Source organism: Maylandia zebra, linkage group LG19 (genome assembly GCF_041146795.1).
Source record: "Maylandia zebra isolate NMK-2024a linkage group LG19, Mzebra_GT3a, whole genome shotgun sequence".
Lineage (NCBI taxonomy): Eukaryota > Metazoa > Chordata > Actinopteri > Cichliformes > Cichlidae > Maylandia > Maylandia zebra.
The window spans coordinates 10618133-10629801 of record NC_135185.1 but is presented as its reverse complement, the minus strand read 5'-3'; the positions used below and the strand labels follow the sequence as shown (position 1 = coordinate 10629801).

Here is an 11669-nt window from a genome sequence, read left to right as displayed (position 1 = left end):
TTTATCTCAAAAAGCTCCTAAAACAGTCAGTGATCACTGTTGACCTCCCTCGGCTTTTATTACCGCTAATCATTTATTTAAGCTCAGTTTTTAAAACCTTAGGATGTAACTACAGCCCAGCCCATGCAGCAGTATATGAATGACTAACCTCGTATTGTGGATGGATTATCTCAGTTGTTCTCCTGGCTGAAGTTTGGTCCTTTTACAGCATCCTGCCATGCGATTACATTTGTTCCTGACCACCGAGAACACTCACATTAACTTTTATCGAGTGGAAAAAAAGTTAGCTTGTTTATATTATGCTAACATAGCTGTGTCGCTAGCGGTCACGTAGCACATCGTTATATACCAGCTAGCCCAACTTCAGTAACCCTACAAACGTCACTGCTGTTTAGTTTTCTGTCTTCATTTATGCTGGAAGTGATAGCAGAGCTGTACGTTTTAATTTGTTTCCAAAACCCCGCAGTCATGCTATATTGTATTTAGATAGAAGCTAGCGAGCTAACTCCCTGCTAACTTCTAACTCCGTTAAATGTCATAAATTCCGTTTTCATGGATGCCTGGATGTTAAACTCAATTGTTACACCTGGTAGAGCAGAACGCTGATCATTTTATTAAAGATGAAGGACTTTAGACAGTTTTTCAACTCTCAGTAATGCCATAGTGACCGTTTGATATATGGAGCTGCAGCGGAGTTTAGACCCAGACACGGCTAGTGACGTCAGACTGAACAATCGGATAGACAATAACATTTCAATTCAACTTTATTTATACAGCACCAAATCACAACAACCCTGAGCTCAGTGTCTTTGGTTTTGCCATGTCTGGTGTTTTGTGATTGGGAAGAGAGGTGAACTGGATCACTGAGCATAGCCTGAATCATCCTCCTTTCTGATACCTTCAATGATGATAATTTATTGAATAAGTTGCGTTTTTCGGAGCCTTCAGTTCATCAGGTAAATGTTTACAGAGGTGAGGGACAGAGGGTCATTTCCCCATAGACTTTTATAGAATCTGTCTAATTTGCAACCACAAGTATCGCCCCCTGGTGACCACTAAAGAGAATGCAGAGTTGGGTTTTACTCTTCCTGAAGCCAACTCCACCTTTTTATACAGTCTATTGACACAGCGCAACGGTGGGGTTCAAACTGCACCCACGGTCACTTCCCCTCTGGACACACCCCTGCTCTCGGGGATTCATTATTCCGCACCTTTCGCGAAACAACCACCCGGAGGATTCCGGAGCCCGTTTTGGGAAGCCCCACTTCATCGGCTCCTCCTCCCTGTGCATCTCATCAGTGTGGTGACTCGGGCTCCAGCCTGGGTGGAAGGGGAGGAGCAGGCTGAGGCTCCCATGTTGATATTTGTTGTTTGCGAGGGTGGCAGCGACGTGCGTGGACAGGAACACAATGTGAGCGGAGGGCTGTCGACTGGCCTGGCAGCGCGTTTACCGGGAAAAGCTGTAACTTTTCTTCCAAATCCCTGGCTGGATGTTGATGGTATCCGCGGATGGTTGCTGTAGAAACAGTTGGCCATATGGCTGCTCGGTCGGTGTTGAGCGCAGGGACTCGTTGAGGATGCTGGAGCTCGTCTGAGAGCACCCCACCGTGTCTGGATTTCCCTTCGCTTCCACAACCAACTTATTTTTTTCTTTTCTTAAACCGACGAGCCAAATTAAAAACTCATTTGTTTAAACTTATTTTTTTTAAAAGATGGTGTCATTCGCTTTGTCCTCGGCTCGTAACAAACCCGGGTAACGAGAGGAGAAGCTACGCGACAGCACACCGACACGACGACTTTCCCTCGGTGAGTCGGCTCGGCGGCGGGCGGAGCAGACATACACCACCCGGGATGTCTGTGACCGTTAAGCCGAAGAGTGCCCTCAAAGGTTCCCAGGGACCATGCAGGACAGTTAGGAGTAAAAACATCGAAGTCAGTACTTGTAACTGTGTGTGGGTGAGATGACTGGCCAGAGGGCTAGTCGTTAATTGCCAGAGTTGGCCAACGTGTATAACGAGAACTTATCTCAGCAACTTGCTAGCCATGTTAGCTCCTTAGCGACACTTTGGATTCGGTTGCCGTGTCGTAGCTAGCCAGGTTGCTTGCTAACAGAGGGGCTGTTAACGTTAAGCTGTGAAATATGAGCGTAAGTTAGCTAACTTTTTTTAATAGCTAAATTTGCATTTTTTACGAACCCGGCTCCATAGCCAGGACCTGGGGCGCTACACAGGTGTAAAGTGAGCTTTAGCCGAGGTTTTATTAATAACAGGAAGTGTGTGCTGCACCCCTCACAAACTTTTTTTTTTCTTCACCCCCACCCTGTGTTTCTGTGTCGGATAAGTTGCTCTCCTAGCCTGAATGCTAAACTGAACTGGTGTATTTCCTCCACAGAGGCTGCTCTGCCCCGGGATTTGTTCAGCTCTGGGGATTTTAATCAGCTGTTGATGCATCTCGGGGTGTCAGAGTCCATGAGAGAGTGCGAGTACAGCCAGATCAGTACTCGCAGCTCGACACCGATGGAGACCCCGTACAAGAAAAGGACCCCAAAGAAGAGGAAGTGGGAGATCTTCCCGGGGCGGAATAAGTTTTACTGCGATGGCAGGATTATGATGGCCAAGCAGACGGGGGTTTTCTACCTCACCCTTATCCTCATTCTAGTCACTTGTGGACTTTTCTTCAGCTTTGAGTAAGTACTGAGCATGTGCGGTCTCCCATTTGCTCCCATCTGCTTTCTATTTGTGCAAAGCAACATTCAGGATTACATTTCATAAGAGCAGGTGCCAGAGAAACGTCTAAGACACAATTCAGTTATGTCACCGGCATCGCCGTGGAGTGGGTGTATCAGGAAAATGTTACTATAAGCCGATGGGAGAGGTGGAGGCATCCATGTTGGGTTTTTTTTGTTGTTGTTTTTTTTATCTATTTATGTGGGAGGTGTAGCTCGCCAAGTACAGGGTGTGGGTTTCCTTGGTCTTAATCTGTTTACAGGTTATAGTTTACGTGGTTTGCGTGATGATTTCAGCCTAAAGGGGTGAAAGGCAGTGCTCAGTGTCGGCGTCACTATTTTCATGTAACTCTACAGCTAGAGTTCTTCAGGTCGTTGTGTGCAGGCATTCATTTAGCTGGAATGACCTGATCATCTTAGAGTTGCCCGATGAAATTCCAGTGATAAGTTACCCTTCTCAAAGGGAATTGTGCAAAAAATCAGGTCCCTGCTGTCGCTAGTCTTCATTTTAAAATTCCATTATGAACAACACTCCTTGAGCTGTCATTGCAGTGTTTCAGGGTAAATATCTGGAGCTATGGCTCTTTGATTATGGACACTCAGGAGGGGACCTCGGGGTAACAGGTTGAAGTCTCTAAATTGTCTGGACGTCCAGTCTCTGTCAGCAGATTTGGAGACCTGTAGAAACAGCACTTTTGCAGTTAGGGGACTGATGTCTGATCTATAGATATGTAAGTATTTAGTATTTAGTATTTATTTATTGTCATTGTCAAGAACAATGAAATTGCGTTTGGGGCTTCCATACAACCCAAAAAAAAGAAGAAAATAATAAATACCCCTTAAAACCCAAGTGTACATATTTAACCCAGTGTGACTCCAATGCAATAAGACAATCCTTAGCAATAATGTTCGTAGAAATTCAGACAAAGACCTGAGAAACATGACAAAATACAACAATGCAACCCATTCAATATTATTGTACTGTGAGATATGATATCAGATATGATAGTTATCTATTTAAGAAAGAGGGGGGGGGGGGGCAGGAGGGGGAAGAGAATAAAGATATGATGCACCAATGCAGACCAGTTCATTGCTATTAAGAAGTTGGATATGGTTATTGTCCGTGAGAGGGGGGCAGAGAGTTCAGGAGCCTCACAGCCTGTGGATACAGGCTGTTGGCCAGTCTGGATGTTCTGGCCTGTATAGACCTGTACCTTCTCCCTGAGGGCAGCAGATGGAAAAGGTGGCGCGCAGGGTGATGTTGGTCCCGCAGGATACTGTGCACCCTCCTCAGACAGCGAGTGGGGAAGATATTACTGATCTCTGGCAGACTTGTTCCAATAATTCTGCCAGCTTCTTTCACCACCCGCTGGAGTGCTTGCTGATCGGCCTTGGTGCAGCTGGGGAACCACACTAGAAATCCATACGTCAGAACGCTGCTGATGGCACAGTTGTAGAAGTTCAACATCAGAGATCTGGGAATGTGTGCGCTCCGCAGTCTCCTCAGGTAGTAGAGGCGCTGTTGGGCCTTCCGTACAACTGAGGTGATATGGTTGCCCCAGGACAGGTCCTCGGTCACAGTTACCCCCAAGAATTTAAAACTGCTCACCCTCTCCACCGCCTCACTGCCAATGAAGAGAGGCAGATGGTTGTTATGACCCCTCTTCCGGAAATCTACAATGATCTCCTTGGTCTTTTTGGTGTTTAAGACCAAGTTATTGTCGTGGCACCATGACTCTAGTTGTTGCACCTCTGTCCTATAGTTTGTCTCATCATTGTTGGATATAAGTCCGAGCACTGTAGTGTCATCTGCAAACTTAACAATGAGATTGGACGCGCAGGAGGAAATACAGTCATGGGTGAAGAGAGTGTATAGCAGAGGGCTCAGAACACACCCCTGAGGGGCACCGGTGTTGACCACAAGGGTGGAAGAGGTGTTCTTACCCACTCTGACACTCTGTCTACGGTTAGTGAGGAAGTCCACAATCCAGTTGCACAGAGAGGAGTTAAGTCCCAGTTGGTGGAGTTTGGGACGGAGTTTGTATGGCCGGATGGTATTAAAAGCCGAGCTGTAGTCTACAAAGAGGAGCCGTGCATAGGTGTTCCTGTGTTCCAAGTGCTTCAGTAATGTGTGCAGCACTGTGGCGATCGCATCCTCGGTTGACCGGTTCTCCCTGTATGCAAACTGGTGCGAGTCCAGGGATGGTGGAAAAGCAGCTCTGATGTGTTTAATGACCAGTCTCTCCAGGCATTTGGCGGGAATGGGGGTGAGTGCCACAGGTCTGAAATCGTTCAGACATGTGACATTTGACTGTTTTGGGATGGGAACGATGATGTAAAACTCATAATATTCTTTACACGGTTCAAATCAGGTGAATGTGGAGTCTGGCACCTTTCTGTCATGAACTTTTTCTGCAGTTTGAGCTACAGCAGCTCATGTAGGGCCAGCCTTTGCTCCCCATTGCTGCCTGTGACTCTGTCGCTGGTTCACTACTGTTTCTTTCTTGCATCGCTTTTGATACATACTGCCCACTTCACACCCCACAAGAGCTGTGGTTCTGGAGAGGCTCTGACCCATTTGTATAGGCATCACAGTTTGGCTCTTATCAGAGTCGCTCAGATCCTTAAGTTTCCCATTTTTCCTGCTTCTAACAGATCGTCTTTGAGGCTGAAATGTTCACTTGTTCTCTAATATATCCCACCCACTAACAGGTGCCACGATGATCGGTGTTATTCACTTCACGTGCCACTGGTCATAGTGATGATTGGTGTGTCATTTCTATACAGCAGCCAAAGATTGTTTTGGAAACAGAACAAGCGGTTATGATAACCAAAATGTTTAAAAACACGTATTTGATCAACTATCAAGGAACAACTCATCATTCAACTTTTGCTGCCGGCAACCTCACCACTGATAGCTTAACTACAGGTGAAGGTTCTCAGTCTAACCGCTAATCGACCGCAGTGTCTGTCTCGAATTACAGCCCGACTATCCTAAAATAAGTCCTCTCTTTTTACTGTTTGTATAAAACTTGTAATCAACCGTCAGCATATTCTCCATTCAACCCTTCATCTTCACCTCATCACTGACTAAACCCGCTGTGGTGGAAGTGCACAATGCAGCACATACACAGACTCTGACCTCAGCTGTCTCATTAGCCCTTAACAGTCCCTGTGTCGTCTGCCATCTCTGAAACACATCTATGCTAGATAATAGTCCTGCTCTAACGTTTGCTGTTCAGTCCAAAAATAGTCTTCCTCAGGGTAAAGTGCTTCACAGCTAAAGAATGCTCTATAGGCAAAATGCAGAGGTTAATGTTATCTACACTATAGTGTTCCTAATATTGTGTCCACTGTGTGTGTAAATGGAGTTTTGAAATCTTAAAAACAGTTTTCACTGTAATACAATATCCACTTATTACGATAAACTGCATTAAAAAAAAAACATAAAGGAAGCATTGCATTAGAGTAGATGAATTGCAAGACATTTAAAAATATCCCCATCTGCTCCGGAAAACAAGTGTTTTTAAGAATTTATAGTACTAACGATTTAATTGAAAAGCAATTAATGTTATCTGTTGAAAACTGAAGCGACTCTAATTTCCAGCTCTAATATTTGGCTAAACGAATGGTTGAAATGGATTTTTATGTGTGCCCTTTATTGGAACTCCTTCCCTTGCAGTGCTACACATCTGTAACCTCTGGACCACTTCATCTTTCAATAAATTGTCACTTCAGCAGATACAGACTTAACCCAAGACCAAAGGGCAGACAGCTGGAGGTCTGGACTTAAAACACCCAGCTCCCTGTACAGTGACACAGTTGATAAAATACCATAATGAGAGGTTAACTCGCCGGAGTGTCCGTTTGAACCTGGATTTCCCTCGGCACCCACATGTAGGATGCAAGGTGCTTCCTGATGATACCGCTCCCTCCCACCGGACAGCTTTGCTTCCTACGCGGTGCAGTAAGTGGAGCCGGGTGCCGGGCACTGTCCTGTTTGTTATGACGAGAGGGGGCAGTTTTCAGGGACGGTATCAGGGTTTTTCCTGCCTCAAAGTGAGCCTTTGGGGGATGACTACACAGGAAAGTAAGTAGGAAGTGAGTCCTTGATTTTAGAATCTGTATTAAATATGAACCATGCAGATAAAACAAACAACGTGTTTAGCTCTTTATTTGTAAAGCAGTTTTTAAAACTTACAGTTGCAAAGTGAAAGTTTTCAGTAAACTGACCTGATGTAAGGAGGACGGTTAAAGGGCTACAACTGCGAAGGCTGTGGATTTGAAATAAGCTGGTGGAACATCTGAAAGTCTCTGATCTGATGGGTGAAAAAGTCACAGTAAACTAGAATTGGGGGGAGAATTAAAAGGTGTAATGTGCTGTGGGGTGATGTGCATATAAGGAAAACAGAAGTGGCCCAAGGATTGAAGCCTGAGGGACGCCACATTGGAGTAGCAGATGAAAACATGTAGTGCAGATCTTAATACTATCGCTGAAGTTTATGTGGGATAAGTATAAAAACCATTCGAGAGCAGTGCCAGAGATGCAATCAATCTGTCGGCTAGAAGGACATGGTTAATGGGAGCAGCGCCTTGAGATGGTAGGCTCTTCAGTTTAGTCCAAAACATATCAGTTCATACTCATTTGATGTGTCAGACATCAACGCTCAGTGCGCTCCTGCACAAACATTCTTAATCTCACGAGTTTCACTTCCATAAAAAGATGAATGAATAAATAAAAATGAGCAAAGCAATCAAATGTTTCAGTCTGACCAAAAAACAAACTTCAGTGTGTAACCGCGAGGCCACGTTGAGCTTCACGCTGTCCACCCTGTCTAACTGTCCCTGCCTGCAGGCCGGCCGAGTCCTCCTGCCTCCCCTCCTCCAGCTTTCTCCCATCAGCTGAAAGGAGACATTTATCAGACAGGGTGATAGTCAGCAGACCTGCACATTGGCTTCTGTTGTCATTAACTGTAATGCATTTCAATTAGTTGTGTTTTCCTTCCCTCGCTCCCGGTTGTCAGCATAGAGAGGAACATCTACTCACTTGCTTTCTAGTGGCTTTTGCTGTCTTTGTTGCTTCGTGTGCTATTAGTTCTTTCTTGTTTTTTCATTTTAGCCTTGGGTTTGATAACACGGGCTTTACATGTATTTAAAGACGTTCTTATTTCGGGGGCCCAGAAAGAGTCAGCAGATGGTCAGTGAGGGCTGCAGACGTGTACACTACATTAACCATATTTCCTTTTTCCTGCTTGTTTTCTTAGTGTCTGTCTGAGGGGTGCTCAGCCATGCACAATAAACCCTGTTAGTTACCGGCAGACTTTGCTCTGTTTATTGTTCTGTTGCTGGCTCCCCCAGACGTACATGTGGGCTGTTGTTCCACATGTTGCCTTCTCTCCTTTATGTCTCGTAAAAGTTCACTCAGGCAGATGTTTGGGGCTTTAATAGAGGACAACAAATTGGCTTCAGTACTGTTTGCAGCTGAAAAACTATAGACTGTTGCAATGTAGGTACTAACACAGGACTGGGTTGTGACACTGAGCAATCTGTTGAATACTGAATGACCTTTAAAGATAAATCCATTATGTAGGGTGCTGTGCATGAGGAATCAAACCAACATCAGCTGCTCTACTATCCGAGCCACCAGAAATATAGTCTTGGTGACATTAGAGCTAAAAATCTAACGGGCAATTCTTCAACAGCAAAGGTGGCTATTGTCCTCCCTCTGCCCAAAGAACCAATCAAAGCATGCAGGTCATTTGTGTTGGTCGCAGGCATATCTGCTGTTATCATAGTACACATGTAGGGTAGTGGACTTAGTCTGTATTTTTATTGCTGCTGTAGTGTAACAGTGTGAAAATCGTTTAAAAATATTGAGGTCTAAAGTAGGGCAGGGTGATATGACCAAAAATATCTATCATGATATACATATGAAAATTTGCGATAACGATATTACTGACGATATAATTGACACGAGACAAAATACTTTGCAACTCCACAACTTTATTAGTGCAAAAAAACCCCCATCAATGTATTTTCACTTAAATAAGCAGCTGTTTTTTATGTGCATTACAGTAATATACAAATGTAACAGTGCAAATGCAAATTCCTCGCTGACAGTTTAACCAAAAGGCATTTCCAGTGGAAACTGGCCGACATATCCTCAGCATAACCATGTATAATATCCACAACACTTAAAAAGAGCTTATACCCACACAATACGGTAATATTACGGTATGTTGAAGCACAGCACGTATCACTCCGCGAGGCTCCGCCTACGATAGCCGTAATGCTCCGACAATCCATCAAGCGGTGCGGCTTCGTAGCTTAGGATTATAAGGGGCACTGTTGATTTTCAGAAAAATCAAAGGATTGATTTTAAGTGTGCCGTATTTTCCAAACAACACGGTAATAACGACGGCCCGCTAGCACGCTCTACCAAAAATAGTGCTTTGTTGTGTATCTGGCGGACGAAAGCTAAACCAGTTCCACACCACTGAAGTTGCAGCATTTTTACAAACCAGTTCTGGTTCATCGTTTCATTCAACGATCCGCTTTCGCTCTTCTCATTCTCCGTCGCCGCCATGCTTTTTCTGCCATGTGTGTATGAAAACAAAGGCTCTGCGCATGCGCGTTTTACCCATATTCTATCGCTATATTTCATTTTCTTATCGTTGCCCAACATTAAACTGATGTTACTGTGAACAGTATGATATGGCCCAGCACTAGTCCAAAGTCACAAAAATGTTGTTGTTGTTGTTGTTGTTGTAGTAAAATCAGATTTGAATGTTACAGCTCTGCTTCCATTCATTCACAAAGAAATCATCCTGGACAATGACGCCAAGTTGGCGAGTTAATTCAAGACAGATTACAGTTTGAAGCAGATGGTGATTTAAAAAGACAAATCAGAAACATCCACATTGGACAGACTTAAAAAAAATCCTGTGCAGCACAATAAAGCGTGGAAGACATTTGTTGCCTCTGTATTTATATTGCTGCTGAATGATGGTGATATTGTTTATATGCAGTGGAGGCTTATTACAACCCTTAAAACTAATGCTCGCCATTGTATGTTTGAATGGTCGGCTGTGTCTTTTCCTGGACTGTTTAAGGCTGTTCTTGTGTTCCATTGAAATGATTGATTTGCATTTATCTGTCATGTATGGGAAGTTACTGTTGTCAGTACAGAGGCCCTGTCTGTCTTGAAACTCGTGCTGATTTTGGTGAAAGAGTCAGGTTGTTTTTGTACTTTTTTTTTATCACCTGTCCATCAGGTGTGTTGGTTAAATAAATGTATGTACTGTGTTTAGTACCTATGAGCAGTAAGGCTGAGGCATACAAGCTTCACCAGGGGTGAAAATGATTTAGTGAAAATCAGTGAAACAGTTTGATTTTGTTATTACAGGAATGTGAACCTGCAGCAGTTTGCATAGCTGCTGTTGTCTGATTTCCATACATTCAAACTGACTTTGTAATTTCACTTTAAGCAAAACAATGTGGAAAACAGCTTTCACGTACCCGTCTTCTTTAATCCTTTCTTTCGAGTGGTGTTATTGCTGTCTTACAGTGAGAACATTGGACACGGCTCACTTGTTACCATGTGGAAATGCTTAGAAAAAGGTAATCGCCAAAACACAAGTATGTGGTCAGGAAAATGAGGCGGCACATTTACTTGATATTGGCATATGCAGGCTGCTGCTCTTTTCAGCGATACAGCTATTCGTTTGGCTCTGATTTAGCTGTTTGACATGTTTAGTCACATCTAATTTAGATCTTAAAGAAAAGAGCGGATGCTCTCAGGGAAGCAAAAAATTACAGTGTGCAGCAGGAGTGCTGTGTAACTCTACTCAGATCAGACAGGTCCCTGTACAACATACAAGAACTAAATCCCTGGATCCAGATGGACTGGTTTGATTTTTAAATGTTTTTCCCCTGATCATCGCGATGTCTCTGAAGTTTCCGTTTCATTTAATGTGTGTTTTTAAAGGCCGAGGTGAAACATTTCATTCTGCTCCATCTTGTAATTGTAAAGAATCCTTTTCAAAATTCCTGGATTGACTCCAAAGTTTAGCCAAGTCACACCTCGAATTTCATGTAAATTCATCATTAAAGTGAGTCAGCTGAGAAATCCACAAACAGGTAAACTGAGCCGATCACATGACCCGTGGAAGAAACAAGTCCAGCTGCCTCTGAGCAGCCGTCCAGCCTGCTTTGTGGCTGTCACAGCATCTTACTCACAGAAATCCTTCATTTATTTACAGCTAAGCACTACTTTACTGTAAACTAAACACTGTAACAATAATGTTAGCTAAGCACCAGCCTGGAGACCTGCTGTCAGCTGAATCTGTGATACTGGACCAAAATTACAATCTCAGATTTGCAAAGGTTTATTTATAGCTGGTACTGAAACACACAGCTCTTATTGTTGTGATTAAAATACTCTTTAAGAAAAGAATCTAAGGACACAAAAACACTGATTCTTAAATACACACAGATGTGTACACGACACAAATATGTCCTTTTTAAATTGGTGGCACATAAGTGGGATCTTGTACAGAGACCTGAAACATTTAATCCAAAATAATCGTTCTCTCTTAATGGGTTTATACAACGACCTATTAAGAGCTGAACAAACACACAGGCTGGGATCTGGTTCCGTTCGGGCATTTCTGCCATTTCATGAATCCACCAGTGCTTGTATGACTGCTCATACATGTATATACACCAGACTTGTTAGCAAAAGCCATGTTGGTGCCCTGTAGCTACAAATCTAATGTAGTGAGAACTAGGGCTGCACGATTAATCGTTAGAAAATCGCGATCTCATTTCCAAATGACAACGATTTAAAAAAAAAAAAGGAAAAAAAAAGACGACGACGATTGTACCGCATTTTGATCCGGGACGTACTCTGCATGAAAATAAGCGCTCACTCTTCCTGCTCAAC

General features: G+C 43.6%; 1 protein-coding gene across 6 annotated transcripts in view; it reads left to right on the top strand.

Annotated features, from left to right (window-relative positions):
* Positions 1–1142: 1142 nt before the first annotated feature.
* Positions 1143–11669, top strand: part of LOC101481019 (palmitoyltransferase ZDHHC14) — a 59871-nt gene continuing 49344 nt past the window's right edge. The window contains exons 1-2 of one of the 6 annotated variants that reach the window (XM_004566491.6): positions 1143–1806; positions 2392–2686. In XM_004566491.6, the coding sequence (XP_004566548.3) occupies positions 2445–2686 (242 nt within the window). In that variant the 5' untranslated portion in view covers positions 1143–1806; positions 2392–2444. The other 5 variants (XM_004566492.6, XM_076877825.1, XM_004566493.6 and 2 more) reach the window with 5 other exon arrangements.